General features: G+C 37.9%; 1 protein-coding gene across 2 annotated transcripts; it reads left to right on the forward strand.

Moving 5' to 3' along the window:
* The first annotated feature begins 161 nt into the window (after positions 1-161).
* On the forward strand, positions 162-21,515 carry AP4S1 (adaptor related protein complex 4 subunit sigma 1). 2 transcript variants are annotated; one of them, XM_085301666.1, is made up of 6 exons: positions 162-530; positions 7,827-8,024; positions 9,471-9,557; positions 10,649-10,717; positions 13,754-13,765; positions 20,779-21,515. In XM_085301666.1, the coding sequence occupies exons 2-6, from the start codon at positions 7,887-7,889 to the stop codon at positions 20,905-20,907; spliced, it is 435 nt and encodes a 144-aa protein (XP_085157792.1). In that variant the 5' UTR covers positions 162-530; positions 7,827-7,886; the 3' UTR covers positions 20,908-21,515. The 2 variants fall into 2 exon arrangements, with proteins under 2 accessions (XP_085157792.1, XP_085157793.1); XM_085301667.1 differs by lacking the exon at positions 162-530 and adding an exon at positions 610-629.
* Positions 21,516-23,292: the final 1,777 nt, after the last annotated feature.

Here is a 23,292-nt window from a genome sequence, read left to right on the forward strand (position 1 = left end):
CTGCGCCGCGCCGCGCCGCGCGCTCCGGGCTCAGCCGCTGAGACGCCGCCGAGGCGTCGTCACTCGCGCGGTGGCCGTTAGTCCCCTCCTGTCTCCCCCCCCCCCGCCTCACCGTGCGCCGGCGCGATCCGCCCGCTAAGATGGTGCCCGGGCCGCGGTGCTGCTCGCTGCGCCGCTCGTCGAGCGGCAGCGGGAGGCGGCGGGAGCCGCGTTTGCCCCGGCCCCGGCGGTAGCGCCGAGCTCCGGGAGCTCCATGCTCTGGGAGTTTGAAAAGCAGTTGGAAGAGCCCGTAGAAATAATCCTAGTTTTGGCCGTTAGCTGCGCTTTGGGCCTTAGCTCATCGTTTTCGTTTGATAAGAAATAAAGCTGGGTGTGTGAGGCCGTTTTTCTGTTTCTTCGAAGCAGGTTTCTACGGCGGCCGTGGCGGGAGCCAGGTGGTGGCAGGGCCTGGGCCCCAGGCGTGCGAGGTGGCCGGCGAGCAGGCGCGCTGCTCCCCTTTTCAGACTGACGTGCAAAAAAGCAGATGCAAGGTTGTGGAGTTTTAAGTCCTTAAAATTTAGTGTAATTTAATGGTACATCTACTTTACCTCAGAAGTAGGAAACGTTTGAATAGGTTTCTTAAATTTATGGTACGTCTGGGGAAGTTTCCTGATCATTTTTAATGAATGGTCGTTTTTGAAGTGGCTTGCTGAATGGGGAGGGATTTGCGTAATGTTTTCCTGTGTCCCTTGATGGGAAGGGAAAATGCATGTCTCCTTTCCTCCTTTTCTGCTAGTCTTTTCCATGTGGGGGAGATTTTTCTGCAAGGCACTACTGGTTTGTTTCACCTGGTTACTTTGTGACAACAATAGCAAATGCTCCCTTTTTTGCTGTATTACCRATACAGTTAAATTATCTCCATTACAAATTATTGCTCTGAAATGCAGTGTTTGTAAGTTATCACCTCCTACTTGAAATGACTTGCAAGTCACCCAAGTAAGATGGATTTTCTTTTGCCTCTCTTGCAAGTGTCTGTGTACTGTACTCATTCAGTAAGAATATGGATAGTTCCCTAAACAAGGCTCGCTCTAGAGTGATCTGGAATTGTATTAATTACTGAAAAAATAAATACTACTTGTCTCATTAAGTATTGATGTTTCTCTACTGATCTGTCCTCCAGTACATTCTATTATTTCTGTGGTCTTACTCGTTCTTATCTGTCTTCTCCACTGAATCACTTCCTACTAAAAGTTAATCCTTCAGTCTTCCTGATTCCTTACAGATTAGCCTATCTAAATCCAACTCCTTTCCACATAAGCAGATTTTTTTCATCGTCCAAGGACAGTATTGCATCATTACCAAAAATGAATACTTACTTCTAAACAAATTTATTCTTTTTTTCAGTTATAATCTTAAGACATTCCCTATTCCTGAATGTGCAGGAATTACTGTGATTTCATTCTGTTACTATATTCAGCCAAGATTTTGACAACGAAGCAACAAAGGAAAACTTTTTTACTCTTTCCTTCCTCCTTGACTTCCCTAGGATAATGTTGCTTTTTTAAAATGCCTGATCCTGGAGTTGAACACAGTGATTTCTTTTAAAGCAACATAGAAAAGCATTTCTTCTTCAGATGAACTATATTTTGTACAGTAACAAGATTGACCATACAAAAACAAGTGCTGTTACTGATTTAAAAAAAAAAAAAAGTAATAACGTTATATGTGATTATTATTAAAGCCTTGCCTGTGGTCAGAACAACAATGGGAAGAATAAAGGTATTGATTACATGAGCTGTCTTCATTTTACATACCTTTTTACAGTAAGTGCATAGCCAGATAGTTTAATAGACTCATGTATATGTCAAAAATACTTGTTCCCATACTGTAACCTGCTTGTGCCTCTGCCAGTTAGACATTTTTCTTCCTCCTCACTTCTGTTTCCAATTTAACCCAATTTGTTCTACGTAGTACACACATAAAGTACGATTAGAACGTAGTTCTGCATCCAGAAAACCAATGCRGTGTTCTTTTATACTGTTTTGTTGAGTTGAACAATGCAAAGTTACGGGTTTATAGTTCTATCTAACATTCAATTTTAATTCTTGGTGAAGCAGATTTGTAAGAGAGTCATGCATTTCTTTTTTTTTGGTCAGATTTAGTCTCTTTCTTTATTACATTTTAAGTGAGATCCCTAAATTGTTGCAAAACTATCATAGGAGAATAACAAATTATTCTAGATCTTTGGACATGGACTGAAGTGGTTTTACCTCTAAAGTAGACAGAAATCTAATTTGAATGACAGCTGTAATACCAGATGCAAGTCTCAAACTCAGGTTGTGTGATTTTTGTTTGTTTTTTATTAATAATCCRTGTATCAGAGTAAGTACGAATATTGGTGGAATCTCTGACAAAATAAGCTCGTGTCAAGTGTTTATATCTACTGGAGGAGTACTTAAAATTTTGTTTTATTGAGTTTACTGCATGTGGAGTTTGCTTGTTCGGGCACACTGGAGATTTAAGACCCTTTTATCTACAAAACCAGTATTGCAGGCTTTGCCTCTGTAAGAGGTCTCAGCCACTGTCTCAGATACTGGTTTAGGGGTGTGGCTCACAAACAGGGACAACTTTCATTGAGGTATCTCATGAGGTTACTGCTGCCTACAGAGTTGGCATGTCCTGGAAGCAGTTCCTGCCTGAACCAGCAGTTTCTCGTCATTCTGAAGTACACCAGACAGGTTTATATTTATCTTGAAATACCAGGCTGCTGGGTAAATGTTTCACAAACACCTTAGCTATCTGTACAGACAGGAGAGGATGAGCCTGCTTGGGGGCAGTAAAATCAAGAAGCTCTTCATGAGCCRGGGTCCTTAGTCTTCAGCCTGTCTGCTGGTTTAGAATGAGTTAAAGCCATTGTATTGTAATTCATCAAAGATAACATAGACTGCCAGTTTGCAACTGTGAGTCACACAAGCCAATCAGGATACCAGTTTCTCTCAAAGATTTTTGTCTGCAAAAGCTACTTTAAAGAGAGTACAATCCTAAACCATGCGTGGCAAGATACATTTAAATTACAGTAGTTACCCTATAGTGTGTACACATGTGTATGCCAGATTATGCTTACAGAACAGACTTCTTGCAAAGGAAATAAAGGAGAGAGCTACTTGTTCAGAAAGGTAATTTGTTTTGAAGGAAATTTTGCAATTTTAAGACATTTTTATGTCTTTTATGGATGCCCTGTTCTCTACATGTATCTACATGTAATACTTTTGAGGCTTTTGGTTTTTGCTTCTCAGGAGTCTGCATTTTGTCATACAGTTTTGTAGGTGTTTCACAGATAGGGGAAGAATGCTGTAGGCTATTCGGGACAAAATTTCTAATGCATGGTTGCCTGTGATTGGGAGAGTTGGACTTGACAGTCCATCAGGATCTGGATAGTTCCTTCCAGTCCTCTGTTCCTAAGCCTATTTGTGATGCCGATAGTTGTCCAGTGACCTGGAATGAGAATGCCTATTCATTTCTGACAAACAGCCTTCAGATACTAATGTCTTTTCATTACCAAAATGAGCAAAATAATGGCAGAGATATGAAAGGCTTGCATTTTACACCAATTCTCTTGAACTATTTGATTCTGTATACATAAAACCAGTAATTCTYATTTCATTTGTACGAATATGCATGTACACATGCATGTATGTGTGGGACAGAAAAGTGTGTGAGAATTGCAATGGGAAATRCAACTGCCTTCATAAATAGAGACTGATTATTGATTATAAAAGGTAGCTTTTAAAATACATAGAGCTTGATGGAGGAGTGGGAGATCCATCATCATGCATAGATATACTTTTTGTTTATTTACTACACCTTGCAGATGTCTTTACATTTTATATATGGAAAATTCATTTTAACACATTTTATCTATAAGTGAAGATGAAAGGAGAAATAAGTCTTGTTGATAGAAAGAAAGCGCTCTCTCTCTCTTTCTCTCCCTCTCTCTCTCTATATATATATTTTTGGCCTAAATTGTGCAAGCACAGGCTTTTGTTTCTACAGCAGAATTTTTCAGAATTATTTGTAAAGGAAATAAAAAAGTTAAGATATTTTTATTTTTAACACTGGAGTAATTCTCAAAGGCAGCTTCCAAAACTATGCTTACATGCTTTTTGAAATAATTTTTTTATTTGTACATGCAAATCAGAGAATTTATTCCAGTATTTCTGCACAAAATTGTGTGCTTGTATTGCCATTTGTGTGAGCAAAATTTATGGATGTAATTTTGGAAGCTTATCTTTTGGCCTGGTAGGAAAGTGCTTGCATCAATGATTAGTGATACCAGTGGACATCTCCATTTTGTATGTTGTAAATGACATTACAACACCTGTTGTAATGTTGTAAATAATGTTTGCCACATAAATTACGGATTGCACATTTCAATTCTGTTACGGTTCTACCTRTATCACAGCGTGGTTCATTTTTTTTATATCTATTCAGGTAAGAGAATTCATAAGAATTAAAAAGGAATTCTGATTTGTAATATTTTCATGTGTAAAACAATCCAGGGCATTCAAAAGAATGCACACAGATAAAAGAGTCGTAACATTAGAAGAGGATTAACCATGTAGAAAGATTAGGTTAATAAGGAAATAATTAGGATTAGGGGCCAAGCTTGGACTAGGATCCACATTCTACGTTTATTTTTCTGTGAGATCCTGCTTTACTGGTGACTTTAAATGCAACAGCTCTGTCAGTGCTGCTGGCGTAGTTTTACCATCCTCCCTTTCTCAGGGCTCACTTGAATGTTCTCCGACACGTTACGCCTCAGGCTTTTACTCTGCTACGATGGAATTACGTAACTTGCATGCTTCCCGAGAGCGGGGCTTTGGTTGTGCTCCTGAGTACCACGTATGACTAAATTAGTAAAAAAGCTTAAAAACAACTTGCTCAAAACAAAGGACTATTAATTCATACATCAGCAGTACCAAACACAAAGACCAAGTAGAAACCTAAGAACTAAAAAAGAAAAAACGTGTATTTCTTTCCCGCTATCTTTGTCGCTCAGATGGACACAATTTGCAGTTGGAAGGAACAACATGCTCTTGGTCTCTTAGCTTGCTCATTTTTCATTAAAAACAGTGGGCAGCATTTCTTATGTTAGTCCTCTTTCAGACTGCAACCCTTTGCCTAGGACCTTTCAGGGCTTAGATTTCTTTTTCTCAGTAGGTTGGGCTCAGGGAGAGTACCTCATTCTGGTCTGGAAGGAGTCACTCGTCGTTATCACTACTTTTTGGAAGCTTTGCATCCAAAAATGTCTTGTTCGTCTCACTGTTCTGCCTTTTGTTCTTTATTTCTCAAAATAGAGAGACATCTCTCCTTACTGCGACTCTATAACTTCAAGCAGAAATACAAAATAGAACAGGAAAAAATAGCCACGCACAAAACGCAGAAAAGATCGTTTGGATTCCCATTTCATCATAAACGTACACGGAAGCAACCATCGGACAGTGAAGATCCCTTAATAAATATCCCTCTGGGTCCTTTTTCTGTCCTAGTTACCTAGTTCATGGTTCCGAGAGAACCAGCTCCTCTGGTTCTGAAACGCAGGACGCAGCCCACAAGCTGCGCTTACCAGGACTGCTTTTTCAGCAGCATTTGCTGACATTCATGACTATTCTGTCTGAGTGAATCAAGAAATGATGTACGTTGGTGTCCTCAACATAAAGAGAGAGCAGGGTGTACAGAAGGTGAGGACACTGTTGGACTGTCCTCGTTCCAAACAGATTCTGTTGTAATTTGCACTGATTCCTCTTCTGGGCTCCCTTCCCTGGAGATGCCCCACAGACAAGAGCTGATTAAAGAGAAATTAATAGAATAACAGATGAGTTTTCTTGCAGATGCAGGATAATGTGAGGAGAGAGTTCTTCCTGTGAGATGATAACCTCTGATGTTTGCCTTCATTTGGAGGACTTGCACAGATTTAATGGAGAAAATATATATACTCATCCTCTCCCTGTTTCAGATATAATGTTACCTGTTTGGAGGAGTTGTATTTCCTCCCAGGATATTTAGATCATATGGTACTTTTTCAAGAATAAGAAATGTCCCAATGACATCCACTTTATTATTCTTATAGGAGATATATTTGGCAAAAACTCAATATTTTTTCAGTTCTTCAGCTCCTGGAGTTACAGTTTTAATGTGGCTTCAGGTGTCTTACTGGCAATACTTCTGAGGCTGTAGGTAACACTATATACATAAATTGTCAGTCTTCATTTAGTTAAGTGAATTCTAAGTATCAGATCTAATTAGTGAAGATGCATTTAGTGTAGAAATGAAAACTTAGTGTGTGGAATAAATCGCCAAATACTGAGGATAACAGGATCACTCTCTTGAGATACAAGTGATGATAACAGAAGTGGCTTTTCTTTCAGAAAATAATTAAGTGACCAGTATTAATCAGAAGTAAGCAATACTTAATGGTACTTAATAGTGTCACGATATACTGGAATTCTTTGTATAACTTTGTATAACTGTCGTGAGATATTTGGAAAAGTACCAGATTCTTGAAATAAAATAAATACTCCCATAAATACTATGGAAGTTTGTCCAAGTTCTTTGTATTATGAGGCAGCCACCTATGCAACTTGCATAGTTAAAATAAGTAAGTGTATGTTTAAGTATCTATGAAGCTGCTGACTCAGAGACCAATTCTRTTCTGTTCTTTGTATGTTTTCCCTTAAAACAGAAATGCTTTTCTGCATTCAGATACATTGTTTTTACAAAAAGAACTATACTATATTGTTCTGTAGATTCCTGACATGTTTTCTTCAGTTTTTACTTTCCTACAGGAGCTGTCAGATCTTAAGGGAGAATATTTACATTATGTCTTGGTAAAGCACCAGGCAAGGAACAAGCCTTCAGAGTAGGAATAAAGAAATGGCTTTTGCTGCAGTTGCTGTGTTTCCAGTGTATAAACCTCAAGAGCGTATGGGCCAACAAGTCTGTGATCCAAATGGAGAGACAGATGGAAAACATTATGGTGACTGGTTTCTGGCATTAAAGAAAATAACCCAGAAACTTTTATTTAAAAACAAATTATATTCTGCAGTTTAACTTTTTTGCACACTTTTCAAAACACGAAAAATTTCAGTTATTGTTTAGCAAGCAGATTCTGGTATATGCTGTGCTCCTTTTAATAGCCTTTTTTATTGTATATAGCATAGTTACATTATACAACTATATTTCAATGGCATTGAGCAGATTAATATTACCTTAGCCTGAGATTAAGCTGTTTTGAATAACTAACATGAACAGATTTCTTATCAGCTAAGGGCCAAACTTACTTTTCATCAAGTGCCGAACCTACCTTTATCTTCATCATGGGAAAGTAGACTGGAGAAAAGAGTTTTTTGGTCACCGAAAAAAAAAAACTTACAAATTTTGTTTTTAGGAGCAAATGCCTGCTGTGTTAATCTTATGTTTTGGTATTGGGTAAATTTCTAGTAAGATGTAGTCAAGTCAGTTAGCATGCTAAAACTGTGAGTAGATTTATGATTCTGAAGAAGAAAGCATTAGCACTTCCCAAATCACTGTGTTCTACGTAGAAATGAAATTGTTTGATAATGTGAAAAGTAATTTATTGTATAGTTTGTGATTATTTATATGAAAAAAATAGTGAAGTTTTACTTGCACGCGTGCAGAATGATCAGAGGGTTTTTTCTGTGTTCTACGGTCTATGTTCTGGCAATAAACTCAGTCTAAAACATATGTGCATTTGTGCTGGCTAGCTTTTAAGAGGTCTTTTATAACTCCTATGTATGTTTTTACTTTTTTTTCCCCTCTCCCCACAGAAATACACTTAATTACTGCACTTTATATTCAAAACTACTGCTGCGATTAACAAAAAAGAAATGATAAAATTTTTCCTTATGGTGAACAAGCAAGGTCAGACGAGACTCTCTAGATATTATGAGCATGTGGAAATTCATAAACGGACAATGCTGGAAGTTGAAGTAATCAAAAACTGTCTCTCCCGTTCAAAGGATCAGGTAAGTTTTTTTTAATTTTTTTTCYAGTTATTTTATTTTACAGATTATAAAACATTAGCATCTCACACCTTTTATGTAAATAATTCTGAAAAGAAAACATGTCAGCTTCCATTGCAGGCCATTACTTCACTTGTACCCATAAAGAGAAAAGAGAAAAGCTGTATTTCTAGATTATGTGTTCACTCAGATGATCTGTTACTCTGTGTTGAATAAATATGTTTTTCTGAGGTTTATAGAGTTGTTTTGTTTTCTTCAAAGGAGCCCAGAAGCCCAGGAGGAATTTCTTTTATCCTGTTATTACCTGTCTAGCAGTGATCTGTAGATATCCTTATATCCTTAATAAGAATCCTTACTGCTTGTTTGCCAGAAAATAATCAATATAGTATTGGGAGCTCCAAGTTAAAAGCTTACGAGAGAGGATCTCAAATCATGAAATTATGATCTAAAATACAGGAGATTTTTTTAAACACATTTTTTAGGCCTTGCGTTAGGCATTTTGATTTAAAAAGAAAGTTCATAGTTTGTGCAAGAAAGTCAGAAAACACAAAAGTTGAACGTTTTCTTAAAGGAAAGTTAGATTTTCATGGCTTACGTGTTTGGTTCTTTAAGAAGAGTATCCAACTCAGCAGAATTGTCAAGCACACTGGTTTGCATTTGAAGAGAAATCTGTGACTTGGAATCTGAGTGGCGTTTTTGGGTTTGTTTTGCTGAAGTCAGCTTCTGTATTTTTCATTAACAATATGTGTCCTTGAACAGTGGTCATCACATATTTTATTCTAGAAAACCTCAGTAAAAATACCAGTTCCTACAAAGTACTTGAGTTCACAGAATTGACACTAGCTAAAGAAGTTAACCTCGCCAGTGCTGCTTGCAAGAGCTTCTTTAAACAGAAACTTCACCGAAAGAAGTGTCAGTATACTGCCATTTCGAGGACTGAACAAAATGTTGCATTTAAAAAAGGGTACTTAAAAAGCAATGGGTAACAGCACCATCTACTGGCTTCTGTCCTGTTGTGAAATTCATAAGGGTTTTCCCCCTGGATCTGGAAGTCCAATACTGAAGCATTTATAGAAAAATATTTATCATTGTTTAAATTTGAAAATGATCTTCAGGTTGTCTCTTTTGGAAGTGTTGCCACTTGAAGATTTAGGGGAAACTCTTGCATTATGAACCTGAACGAATTACTTCGGTTCTGTATATCCTCATTCTTGCATATGAAAAAGTGTTTTAGGGTTAGCAGATGAGAAGTCCTGTGTAATACGTAAATGTAATATGCTGCTAGATTTCCTTCAAGTCARAGTGGTTTGGGGGATCTTGGGAAACCCATTGCTCTTTGTAGGCCTTACGATGTAAATGAAAGTTTCAAACCTTTCAGCACTGTGTGTTTAATAATGCATTATGCTTAAATGGAAAATACTATGTATGACTATTTTTGCTTCTGCTTAGTGCTCTTTCATTGAGTATAAGGACTTTAAGCTGGTCTACCGACAGTATGCAGCCCTTTTTATAGTCGTTGGAATCAATGAGACAGAGGTAAGAAATTATATAAGCTCTTGAATTATAAGTTTGTATTAATCACAGGCAAGAACTCAGTCTTTCCACTATGGAATTTTGCAATATCTGTTAGAGAATTTCAAGGAGTCATTGCAAAATTGTTTTTATTGCTATTAAATAAAAAGAGGTATAGAAGCAAATGTAGTATGTTTGACTTCATTCTATTGCAGTAGACTAAGCTGTGTTACCTTCATGAGCCTTGTACTGATTCTGCTTTCTAAACTTAGGTTTGATTAGTGGAGATGGGGCTTCTCAACAATTGTTAGCACTACAGCCATATCAGTTGTCTCATCTGCAGTGACTTCCTAACTAACTGCTCGTTGTTCTTAACCTCATTGGCCAAAGAAGGAATTCCTATACTGTCGGCTGGAAAGATGATAATTTCTTGTATTAAAAAAAAATATATATATATATATATATAACACTGTTATTTCATGACTTCAGGCAGAGCCTGCAAAGCTTTAATGTTTACACTGATTCTGAGTTCTCAGAAATGAATTTAAAGCTTACTACAGGAGACCATAATAGGGCCCTGTGGAAGATAGCTGGCGACTCTCACACTGTCTTCAAGTCAGGGTTATAATGACATGCAATTCAGAGCAAATTCTTTTGGCTTTGGTATACCATGCAAAAATWATCTATCTATCTACACTGCTACAGCAGTTCATAGTGTGACTCTGTGAAGTCAGACTTGCAGCTGGCAGATGCAGCTTCAGCATGGGGAGGCATAGCCTAGTTAGCTGTTTTTTATCTAGCTAACACCAGTGACAGTCAAAGAAGGGATGCAATGGAATGGCAGCAGCCCAAGCGAAACAAATCCCGTAGGGACTTCAGTGCTTGCCGAGGCTGGCCTCTCCTGAAGCTTACGCTCCTGAGCTCTCCCTGCTTTTAGTACCTCAGATACGTAACCACACCTCCTCTCCCAATGGTAGCCTGAGATTGTGCGCTTTATTGTAGTACGTACTATTATCTTCTAATTTGCATACCTCACAGATTAAAATAATGCAAATAATACTATCATGTCTTCTACCTATTCATTTAATATTCACTTGTTTTTGATTTAATTTCAGAATGAGATGGCAGTATATGAGCTAATTCATAATTTTGTGGAGGTTTTGGACAAATATTTCAGCAGAGTGGTGAGTGACACACTGAATCTATTTCAAAGCATTTATTCACTTTCAAAGCCTTAGTTGCTTCAGTGAATAAATCAAGGGGGAAAACTTTTTTTATAWTCATGCAGAATCTTGAGAACTTTAGCATGAATATTATAACTGTAACAAAGCAGTATCAGGAGATTTTTCATAGTTGTTTTCAGAGAAGTTAAAGCATGCATGGGTTATAAATCATCAGACAAGGAATACCAGAAATAGTTTTGTTAGAAAATGGTATTTTTTGTATGCTTATGCTCAGGGGGTTCTTTGGGTCATCTACTCTAGAAGTAGCCAATGGCATTTTCTACTTCAGATTTTTCCTTTACATTTCTTAGCATTACATCCCCAAATACACCTAATTCGTGATAAAGATAGTAAAAGCATTAAGCAGAGATCTGAAAAAATTGTTCAGGACAAAGAAGGATGGAACAAATGAAGACTCAACAACTAATCTGTACTTGTGCTCCCCAAATTATTGTCATGCGGCGGTGGAACTCTAAACAGCTATTATATAAACAGTTAAGAATTCAGCATCAGACATGGCTCTAGTTAAAATGATGCTGCTTTTTGGAGTGAGAGATTTTTTTTTTTTGTTTTACGAAATTTGAAAATGCAGTATTATAATCCTGGATAGAGCTTGTGCTATTAAATATTGTCTCATTGTTTAGTATAGGATTTATAAAGATCTTGTTGGAAAAATCTGGCTGAAGTCATATTTAGATTGAGTTTCAGTTTGGCTGTATTGAAATTTGTTAGACATCCTTCTTACAAAAGAAGATTGGATAGAATTTTTCCCAGAGTCCATCAGCTTCGGGGTATTTGTAGTGGTAATCGTATGTATATACAAGTRAGCAGCATGCAGTGTTTTTCCAATACTAGTACTACAAGCAGAAATAAGGGGAAAAGCAGAGATGGCAGAACTATTGGTTGGTACTGAGTATATCACTTTCTGGTTGTACTAAGTTCAGAATTAGGATTGCAGTCACAACATAAGCAGTGATAATGAGGAATGGAATTTGATCCCGGCAGCACAAGAATGCACAGTAAAATTTACTGGCATCTTATATATCTAATTGAGCTAATAGCTGCCAGCCATTTCTCAAGTTTTTTTCTCTTCTGTTGAGGTAGAACAAAAATAGATGCAGGTTTTATATGTCTAAACACATTATGTGCCATTTCTTGACTATGTATGTAATCCATACATTGATAGTTGTTAGAAATTTGCTGAGTTCATCATAACAGAGATTTTGGTATTATTCATAGCAGTTAGGATTTAAAATAAGGAGAACTGAAAAGGGGAGTGGTTAAAGAGCTCTCATGCCATTCCACGGTTCTATTTTTAATGGCATATAATACACAATAAATAGCAGAACACTGAATAACAGGGCTATAATTCTAGCTGGGGTTTCTGGTAGAAACCACAGACCAAAAAGTATTAGGTCTATACTGTTACGGATAAATGATTAGGCTTTGCAGAATTTTAGCAGAATCCCAAGTTGATGATGATGACAACAGAAATAAAACTGTGGGAAGGAAAAGAACATCTGCCCTGCTCTAGAGGGACATTTTGTCATCTCTGTAATTTTAGTTTTGTGAGTTTTAAACATTCTCACATAAGCTATTTTTATCTAATTGAGTTTACRGAGCTTGAATTCAGATATCAAAACAAACATTCACAGAACTAGGGGCAGGTTTTTAAAATTGCCTCTGAGATCTAATTATGAGTCCCCTTCATTTTCATCATAGCTACCCAGAGAGAACTCTGCATACTGTTCAGAATATATACTGCACCATTTTCGACTTCCTTTTAATGTTAAGTAACTTCAAATTAATCAGGCTCTTGAAGTATAATTTTTGTGATGAATAAAAAATTTTTATTTGAAGGATGGGCAAGATTACTCAGTAGAGGCCTGTAGACTAGAACCACTTGTTTAGAGCATCTTCAGACGATAGCAGCATTAGTAAGTTTTTAAGTGGAAACTTACCCCCAAAAATCCAGAGTTAGACTGTAAATGGAATCTGTAGTGGAAAATTCCTAAATTCCTTCAGCAGCAGATAAAGAAGTTCTGTGGGAACAGGCCTCTGTCCTTAAGCAGAGAATAGGAAAGATCCTCCCTAAATGTGCAGGATTTTAATCACTGAGGCTATGATTAGTCATTTCTAAATTTAGATATTTAACTGAGGCACCTAAGTTAGAAGTCTGGTCATCCTATGCTCCCATTATGGTCAGTGGAGACAGATGAGGATCTCTAGAAAGTGAGTCACGTCTCAAGTGTGCCGAGGCAACTGTTGGAGATACCTCTCTCTTCTGTCGACTGTAGAGAGAACACAACAGCTTCTAACTCGGACACTCCAGTCAAGTGGCTAAAATTTGGGGTCGATCCAGGCCAAGAATAGAAGGGAAATGATGACAATGGAAATTGTGTTGCTTGGGCTGGAGCAGCGCTTAAAAAGTGCTAAGAGTCCAAGGCTTCGACTGGCCTGCCCTCTCCTAAGATTTCCTGCCCTGGTTACCACAGCCATGGGTATACACAATATCTAGATTTTGCTGTTCAAATGATATACAGCAAAATATTTAACTGCATTTTTATATGAATTGTAAAGTCAGCATTAACATCCTGTTTTTGCAGAAGGAAGAAATGAGAACATAGGGCTGGAGTTGGCATGAGTAGCGATCCTGTTTTAGGCTATTTTTGTACCTGCTCATTCAGATAGCACTGCATATATTGAAAATGTTACTTGCGGGTGATCTCAGTGGGTTTTTTTTTTTTTTTTTTAAAGTAGAAGTTTCAGAGTTTTATATTTTGTTATGGAGGCAGGTGACATATCAAAGGCAAAGGAGGCTTACAGTTTAGAACATGGCACTGTGCGGTCCAAAACCGAAAACTGAATAGCCCTGAAATTTTGAATCTGTATTTTGAAGACTTTCTTTATCCTCTGAAGGGAGTAATGGATCACATTTAATGACTGAGATGAAAGATCAAACTGTAACTAACGGTTGTCTGTTTCTTTTGCTTTCAGAGTGAATTAGATGTATCCTTTCCAATATCAGAAACCCATCTATGTGTTTATTTTTGATGTACCAGTTCATACTGTCTTCATAGTGCTGACTGTCAAGTGGTCAAGACCATGCAGAGTCGTAGTTTCACAAATTTTGCATCTGGAGTAAGTAGCAATATTTGGGCATCCATTAGAAAATGTGGCTGATATTCCTGAGGGTCTCCTGCTTAAATCTTCAGCCATTAAGATTAACCTGGTGTCGTTTAAAGTAAGACAGGGAGAATATTCTTTCAGAGAACTATATAGCACCAAYATCTAGACATGAATAATTAAATTTATGGGGAACCTTCAGGCTTAAGTGAGGATTACTTCAGGATTTTACTTTTTTTTCCTTCAAGTTTGCAATAAAATAGACATTGAAATAATCTACAATAATAAGAAGTGAGTATTATAGCTGTGTCTTGATCAAAATAGTAGAGCAGTAGCATCATTGCAAGATTAGGTCATATTTATTTATTTATATATATATACACATGCACATACACGCTGTTTCTTTCCTGAAATGTAAGAAATACAGTGGTATTKATCTAAGACTCCTAAGTTCACTTACATTATAAAAGAGCAGTAATGAAATTTCAGCTTGAAGGGGCTCTTAAAGTCTCTGAATGATTGTATAACTACATTTTTGTATTCAGTTATTGTAGTTAAGGATTAGAATTATGTACCTATCTAGAAGTGTTGCTGAAGTAGAGACTAACCTGACATATGCAGTAATTGTACATAAAAATGGCCCTGTATGTTTCCATATAGAGTACTTGGAGTATGCATTTACACTTTTTTTTTTTTTTAATCTTAGTTTGTTTTGAGTATTGATGATTCTAAATTCTGCCTGCCTCTGGTTGTCATTTCCATACTGAGAGGAATTTTCTTTAGTTATGTGCTTGCATGTGCACATCCTCAAGATCACTAGAAGCCCGATTAATAGTTGAGAAAAGCCTCTGCATATCTTTCAAGCTTTTGCATACAATGCTGATTTTCATTGCTTGGAGAAATTGTAGCATTATGTGCTAACTCTATCGCTAGAGACGGTTGCAATACTGTGTCCGAGTGACTCTCTGTAGAAAGTCAGTTTCTACATGCTTCACATCTGCACGAGATTGTGAAAATAAGTATTTGGAAAGTAGGAATGTACATCACTATCTTTTTTTGATAATAACAAAGGTTCTCAAGAACCTTTTGTTCTTGAGAAACAAGGTTCTCAAGTCTCAGTTGTGCAAAATTTGGAAAACTTCATAGGTGATATGGCCCTTCTCAATATATATGATATTATTTCCATTCAAAGTGCAATTTTTTATATGATGCATTTTAGGAGCAGTTTTAAAACATTTTACTTCTCTGTGTTAGGTGTGTGTATGTGTATATATATATATATATGCACACTGTGTGTGTGGGTGTGTGTCTGTGTCTGTGCATATATATATTCAGCAAAAGTATTCTCTCGTTTAGGAAAAAGAACTTTTCATAAACTGAGAGGATATGCAAAATAGTTCAAGTGAAGAGAGGTATCCTCAACATTAAATGTAAAGTAGAGGCATAGTGATGAGGTGGGCTGTTCAGAATTGTATTTATTTTTGACAACAGCTTGAATAGCAGATAAACAGGTCTAGAAGAACAATATAGGATCTGGACTACAAGTGTCTTAGACAGCTGTTAATGCAGTGCAAACAATAATCCATCAGCATGCCTTTCATAAAGTATAAGGTAATGTTCCCACCTGGGATTAAACYATATCCTTTGCCAAATAGTCTTAGCTAACTCTTAGATTCAGTAAAATTAGCTTGGATGCATAATATCTGATGGAGGAAGTACAATCTGAATGTCTGTAATAGCAAACACTGTTTGCTGTTGTTTTTAAACATTATTTATAAAATTTTTGTATACTTAATATCTGGCTTGAGATAGGAAACAATGACAATCTCTGTGATACTATTTTTGTGTATAGATCAACATGAAGTTTATTTTAAAAGTGAGAACAGCTATTTTATGTTGAAAATAATATTTACTAACATGAAAATTCTATTAAGACAATATGAAATCCAAAAACATAAAAAATAGAGCATAGTCACACTCAAAGCTATTCACCTATTCAGAGCAAACCATAGTTAAATCTAAAAGTTTATTGTCACGTTATTGAATTATTCCTGGAACCCATGCCAAGGCAGCGTGCCCACTGATCTTTAAAACATTCCCAACCTCCTAGTGCAGCTGCATGTTTATGTGGGACTCCAGCTTGTATTTAAGTCCCAACTCCTTCATTCACCCAAACCACCTGCATCCTAGCTCGCATACTGGCCTGAATCTGGAATCAGCTATCGCAACGAGGCCCTCGGGCACGAAACACGGACTAAATCCAATCTGAATCTTGCCCAACAACACATTCATACATAATATGTATGTGTACGTATGGGGGCGTGACTGAAGAATGCATGAGAGACTGCGAGATTATCATCCTATGCATACGACTCAGCTGAACACAGTAACTACAGTTAAGTAGCTACTATAACTGCTGAGGAGCTGTGGTTTTTAATGGTGCTTTTATGTGTGAACTGTAAAACATCTAGCCACTATACAAGATGTCCACTTTCATTCTGGAAGTCGGTCAGATAGTTAAGGGTACTCATGATGAAAAGCAGTAACGCTTCCAAATCCTCCTTTAAAGTTGTTCTAAAAACAACTGTGTTTAATTGTGTTGTTGGGCTGGTTGAATGAATAGGTACTGAAACTGTTCCAGCAAGCTTACTTCCTAGTGTGTTAATATTGCTTGGTGAGCTTTTGTGTATCACATAGTTGGTGGAATTTTATGTGGTTTTAAAACTGCAGCTTGGTTAGTGTAGGACCCACTTTCTTGGAGTCATTATGACCCCCTCAAAAAATTACAAAAATTAAGGTGTTATCACAGCAGCTTTGTAGGGAATAATATATTTCTAAGTGTGGGAGTTCCTAAAATTACTGAAAGTTGACTCTTCTACAGCTTGAACTGGGGAAGTAAAGCTCCCTCGAAGACATAGTATTAGTTTATGGAAGAAGCAAATATGATTGTTCCATTTGTGGGAGGGGTTGAGGAAAACAGAGCTCTTTAGAACCAAGCATTTGAAGAATGCTGTCTTGATCTAAAAAAATTACATCCTATTGCAACTAGTTTATTCTTCCTCTTCTCAGATAAAAGCTTTTGATACGGGAAATACTTCTGTGAGTCATTGTATTCTGTCCCCTGTGGGATAACACTTTCAAAATACGGCACATTTAAGTAATGATGAGAAAATCAAATGATAAATTTATACTGAGAGTTTATAAGGATGCACTTCAGTTTGTACTGTAAAATAAGAGGATAAAATGGAAACCTATAGGATTAGTTTAAAACTGCATGTTCACTAAGGGAGAAGTTTCCTTCTAAGACTGTTGGAAGAGAGGGGCTCACGTAAGGTGAATCAGCCAGCCTCCAAGCTGTCAGCAAGACTGTAGCCGCAGAAATGACTGGAGCAGGAGCCACTGGTTGCTCCCAAAGCAGGGGCTAGTAGATATAGTAGCTAACCTAGATTATCACAGAATTTGAAGGTACCATTTGTCCTATTTAATGTTAGCATAGTTTTTTGAGGAAAAAACACTCAGAAAGCATTAAATGGGTTTCAGTGACTAAAATTAGCCTGCCATTAGATAGGCTAGAGGTCACTTTAAAGCAAATGTTAGTACAGATAAAGTCAGAATACGTGAGATTTCCTAACTGTAGATTAAAAAATAAAAGCAGCAAAGTTAACCTTTAGTTGAAGATTTATGACCAGGATGGCAATCAAAGTTTTGCAATAACTGTATAGTCAGTAACAAATCATCTGCCACTTTAGTCATCTCTAATCCATAGAGCTTTTGTTTGTGCTCTTGGGTGTGTTGCCTGATCACGAACTGTTGGCTGCACCTTATCATCTCTTAAGCCTGAACACACCCTTAGTTACTCACCTAGAAAACCCTGAGATACCTTAAAATGTCCCTGTGTGAAAATGGTGTATGTCACAAGTGTGTGTTGATTATGCCTCTTTACTCCTTTCCTTCTGTCTTCCTTCTGCACCCCTCTCAGCTATCTGCCTGTATGATGCTTCGGGGAAGGAGACACAAGACAGTGTATCATCTTCAGCTCCTTTTTGTATGTGCATGCTGTAAAACCTGTTCGTGAGAGTAGAAAAGCATCACTATTTCCTTAATAGGGGCAGCTCTTTAGGTTACTAAAGGCCAGCATAGGATTTAAATACCAATTTCTGTAGGTGCCAGGTACACACCAGAATAGCATGGAGTGAAGTCCATCCCAAGAACACAGAAAATTTTCRGCCTATGCTGAAGCTGAGCCTGATGAGTAGTTCCTGCTCTCTGGATGCTTTGATGCATTTGTAGAGATGCACAGATGAGTAAAAGTTTTCTTCTGCATTCTTGTTTAAAAAAACGCCTGTTAACCTCTGACTGCACAGATCTAAGGAAAGTCCCTCAGCGACAGCCAGGCAGGCAGGATTCTTACTGGAAGCAGGCTCTCTAATGAGAGCTGCGGGCGGTGAACATGTCAGTACACACACACCATGTCTAGCTTTTCTTCCTCTTTCCAGTTGCTCAAGACTGGTTGATCTGCTGCTCTTCAACTGGATGTGGGTCTATGACTTCAGGACTTTAAACCCTGAAATCTGGGGTCACTTGCCAAACATGTGACAGATGGGGAGGAGGAGTATTGCTGAGGAGCAGAAACAGATGACCCTCACTGGGCAGGGCATTCAGACTTGCATAGCTGAGTGGCATTTTATGACAAGCTGCAACAGTCGAGGACAGTCACAAGACTTAGAGGAAAAGAAAAAAGAGCCAAGATTGCTCACTGTGCAAGTCTGAATGTTTGCCAAGAACAGCTTGGGAAAGTGAGGTGGGAACGGAACTGAAAAAGGAAGCCTGGACGTTTGGTTCAGGGGACAGGGCTAACAATGCTGTGAGACCTTCCAAAATTAAGATGAGAGATCTTTCCAYGGTGGTAAGTTATTATCCACATGCAAGCTGCAGGTGAAATCACTGCTTCCAGGAAGATGGCTGGGCAGTGCAAGGTTAACAAGTTACAGATGGACAGAGAAATCACACCACTAAATTTCCGGTAACAGTAGGTCAATTCTGAAATAAATGGTAATAGTCCTAAAATAAAGTGAYATCTCATTTAACCATATTGGGTTTGAGTAGAATGGCCACAGGATACCTAATGATGTGCATGCAGTTTTCTTTAGACATGATATCAGCTCTTTAGGAAATGCAACAGGGCGAAGAGCAGTCAGTATTAAAAGGGTTTTCTCAAAGAAGGTGATGCAGGAAAATAAGGCTGGAGCGCTCGCTTGCTGCCTTATCACCCTTTCTAGTTGTTGCAGTCTTCTGAGTTTTTATTTACTATAATAAAGCCTTTAACATCTCAGATTAAAACACAGTTCTGTGATTTACTTGAAAATATTAGAAGAGTTTTGTCGGAACTCTGCCAACAAAGTAAAAGAGCTACTTCTGCCTCTGTAACCCCAGAAACTGACATTATTACAGCTTTTAGGGCAATACTGTTCATCAGTTTTGGAGGGCCTGAATCTGATTTTTAGAAGCAGTTTAGGCCTATGGCCAAATTCAGAAAGCAATCTGGTATTTAAAATGCAACTTASAACTAGATGCATAGGTTTAGGTCAGCAAAGTGGAAGCTCTCCGATGAATTGTGCGCATACGCAAGGCCTCTCTCTACTTAATTTTAACTAGTAAAAGTTATTTCGGGGCTGAAGTTCTGCTGTCACAGATACCTAGACATATTTTGCTCTTAGCCAAGCAAAACACATTTATTGGTGCAGCTAAATCTTACCCAGCTGCTTCCCGCCCTGCGCACACATCTCGCAGCGCTGGGTTCAGTCCAGAGAGCTCATGGCGAATGGTAGACAAAACGGTATCTCGTGTGGCCCCCTACTAGCTGAATTCTCTGTCCATTAATTTGAAGATACAAGTTCACCTCTGCTGGTGAAATTCAACCTGAACAAGTCTAAACTGATACTTTGCATCTCCTAGAAGCCATCAGGCAACAGACAAGGCTGATAACGGGATATTCTACACCCCGCTTGTTCCTTTAACGTATGCAGCAGAGGCAGTCGCCAAGGTAGGGGCAGAAACTTCCATTTCCTTCATCACTAGGCTAAAGCATCACACTCAGTTTTACATCCAGCAGAACAACCTTAAAGAGAAGGCAGCAGATGCAGTTACCACTGTCCCAGCTAAACTTGCCTAGTGAGAAATGTGGATCTGGAATTCCTCAGGCTACGGAAAAGCTCAGCATAGGTACTCGACAGCTTTTAACATAAGACAGGCAGCATCTCTGCTATGACGTTTTAAAGGAAGAGTCTGAGCCAGTTACTTGAAGTAAAGGAATCATTTATTTACTTCTACTCTCCTTGATGTGATTTATTATTAGATTAATGCATTAGTGCTTTCGTATCATCTGATTCCTTTTGAGAAGCTATTTTCAAGCAGGTCAGATACATATGATCAGTAACTTAAGGTAAGAAAAATTATATAAAAGAATGAGATTTTAAGAATTTACTGACCAATAACCAACAAATTTCACTTAGAAGAAATGCAGAATATTTGCATCTTCATGTTAAAGTTTGATTGCCCTGATAACTGTATTTTATATTCATGCAGCGAATAATAGTACCAGATAGTAAAATTAATCACCTGTATCTAAGTTCAAGTTTACCTTTCTTTTACTGCTATATGATGATCTTCCAAGATGCAACGTTGTTGGTGCTTTATCGTCTCTACTACAAACTTTGCACATCTCTGTGGTCAGGAAAAAACAGATCACTTGAACTGTCTGTTAGTGCTAGTAAAATAAACAGCCAAAATACCTAGAATTTAGAAATTTCAATCAAAGACAAGGAGTAAGGTGCCTGCGATTTTCTCTGAATTATCTTCATGCTGTTCAAAATATACTTAACTTGAAATGTTTCTAGATAATGTTCAATTTGGACAGAGTGCACATCATTTTGGATGAAATGGTGTTAAATGGTTGCATCGTGGAAACGAATAGAAACAGAATTCTTGCTCCTCTGTTTGTGCTTGACAAAGTGGCAGAAAATTAGCAAGATGCAAGACTGACCAAAGCGTTTTACGAAAGATAGTGAAACCATCAAGACCAACAGCAATTTTCTGATTTCATAAGACCAACTTCTGCAATGTTTAGACTTCCTGGAAAGTACTCCGTTTCTCTTATTACCCTTCGTACTGAATGGAAAGATACGGCTAAGCATAAAATGGAATCTTAGTTTGCAGCTTTCTATCAACACAGCAGAGAAAACAGCCTTTTCTTTGTAATTCACCAAAGATAAAATAATGAACCCTTACACATTACTGCCTAGGTACCACTTTGTATTATGTGGTGTTGTGCCAGATMTAGGAGAAGAGAGAAAATACAGAAATACAATTTGAGTTTCAATCCTTCCTTTAAAGCACCAACTTGAATTTTTATTTTCATACAACTGAAAATTTCTGTAACTTTTATGACTACTTTTAAACTAGATTCAGCCTTCATCAAAAAGCTGGTTTCATTTCCACAGAAGTCATGGTTATGAAAGAAATGTAAATAACAGAAGCATAAATGTATTTAAGATTCCTTTACATTGGGGAAATTGTAAGTAGAAATATTTGGCACATAGTATTATAACTTTAATAAAAAATAATTAAAATTGAAGGATTGATTATCTTTTATCGTACACATATTGGCTCCATAAATTACACAAAATCTTTTCTATCTTGGCATAGTAGTGTATTTCTTTTTCCTCTCATATATTCTCTATCCATGTGTTATGATCATAACATAGTAAAGATATGCAAGTTTCTTACTACCAAGTAAGTACCAATTCACATCTTCCTTGCTGAGCAGAAGGAAGCTCAGTGACATGATTTGACTGACGTCTGTGTGCTACAGCCTGTAAGTCGCTGAAGACTTAGCAAGCGGCGTTTACTTCCACTTACCTTCCTAGAACGAAGGGATCTGGCTCCTTCGCAACAACCAAACTAGCTCKGGGCATAATTCGGTACCGAAACATAATTCTCACCTGTACTTTGTGTTTGCAAGGATCTTCCAACTTCCAAAATGTTCTGCCCTGTCATCTAGGAAACCTTCAGGTCCAGAAAGCGAGTGGCATTCCAGCTTTTTGAACTGGAGACACCATCAAGTAGAAGCATTTCTTACATATTACCATACATCCTCAAATTTTTAATTGAAGATACTAAATATGATTCTGTGGGCAGATAAAGTGYGACAGTGCTGATGCAAATAACCACTGCTTTCCATCTCAGTACAAAAACCATGCAAAACTATTAAGTACCTACAGAAAACACAAATAAGACTGTTCCTTTCATGGGTAATGAAAATAGCTAACAACCATAAAGGCAGAAAACCCACAAATAGTCCTCAAGAAACCTCCAATTGGAGGTTTGACAGGTTCAGCATGAAATCAAATTCTAACTCCCCTTCTTCAGGCCGCTTGTCTCGTCCCTTCCCTATTCCCCAGCTCAGAAACAAGTCCGAGCATCCTGCCGCAGGAATGACCGGGCTGTTTACGCCAGTAATGAGCTTTCCTGGGTGAGGTAGGTTTAAAATAACTAACACATTCAGCAGAACAAGTTAACAGTGGGTCAGGAACAGCTGCTCGTACACCAGGGTTATGCAACTGCTGTGTTGAAACAAGAATCTTGCCGGTGTCCCAGACACCAACCCTGGAGCTGAAGCCGAGACTCACAGCAGCACAGGAGAGGTTTTAAGATATTAGGATTTTTTTGTGTGTATATAAATGCAGAGACATTTAYGTGTACATACACAGACACACACTGAGCTGCTTTCTGAATCTATTCTAAAATGTCTCTTTCTTGAAAATTGTCCTTTTAAAGTCTGTAAAATCTTTTTTTTTTTTTTTTAATAAGGAACCAGCTTTCAGAGAGATTCTACAGAAAAGTATTCTGTGAATACTCACAGCTGACAAGGGGGTGGGATATCTAAGAAATGGATCAACACAGAGGCCAGCCTGAAGATCCTTTCTGAAGGTAGGGGCTGGACTTTCTTCTGTCTTCAGTACCACAATTCTACTAGCTGGAGTCAAGAAGAAACATTACTTCAAGATTAACAGTTACCTCCTATAAACCAAATTTCACAGTAATTTTGTCAGTGATACAGATCTTTTCCCAAAGGAACTGGCAGCCAAGTAAACTGCATTAAAAGTTGTTTATCTGAACTCTGAAGCTGCATTAGCTCAGGGTTTTGTTTCTTGGGGCCTAATGAAATGTCTCACCGGCACAGGCACCCGGGGAGCCGGCGYTGTGTTTCTGTGCTGTCCTGCACCTTATTTGTTTCACTGTAATTAGAAGTCAGTATCTACCACCGCATGAGGAAACAGGAGAGGCCTCCATGCCGAGAAAGGCTGAACCGGCTGCGTTCCGTGACCCAGTTTTCACTCCAGTGTGAAGAA

This window comes from Rhea americana, unplaced genomic scaffold (genome assembly GCF_003343005.1).
Source record: "Rhea americana isolate MKP2758 unplaced genomic scaffold, rheAme1 scaffold_18, whole genome shotgun sequence".
Taxonomy (NCBI): Eukaryota; Metazoa; Chordata; class Aves; order Rheiformes; family Rheidae; genus Rhea; species Rhea americana.

Bases quoted from the DNA above. Each gene is read 5' to 3' on its own strand.
- AP4S1 (XM_085301666.1), top strand. From the start codon at position 7,887: ATGATAAAATTTTTCCTTATGGTGAACAAGCAAGGTCAGACGAGACTC. The intron at 8,025-9,470 runs GTAAGTTTTTTT...GCTTCTGCTTAG, and splicing joins TCTCCCGTTCAAAGGATCAG to TGCTCTTTCATTGAGTATAA. The intron at 9,558-10,648 runs GTAAGAAATTAT...ATTTAATTTCAG, and splicing joins TTGGAATCAATGAGACAGAG to AATGAGATGGCAGTATATGA.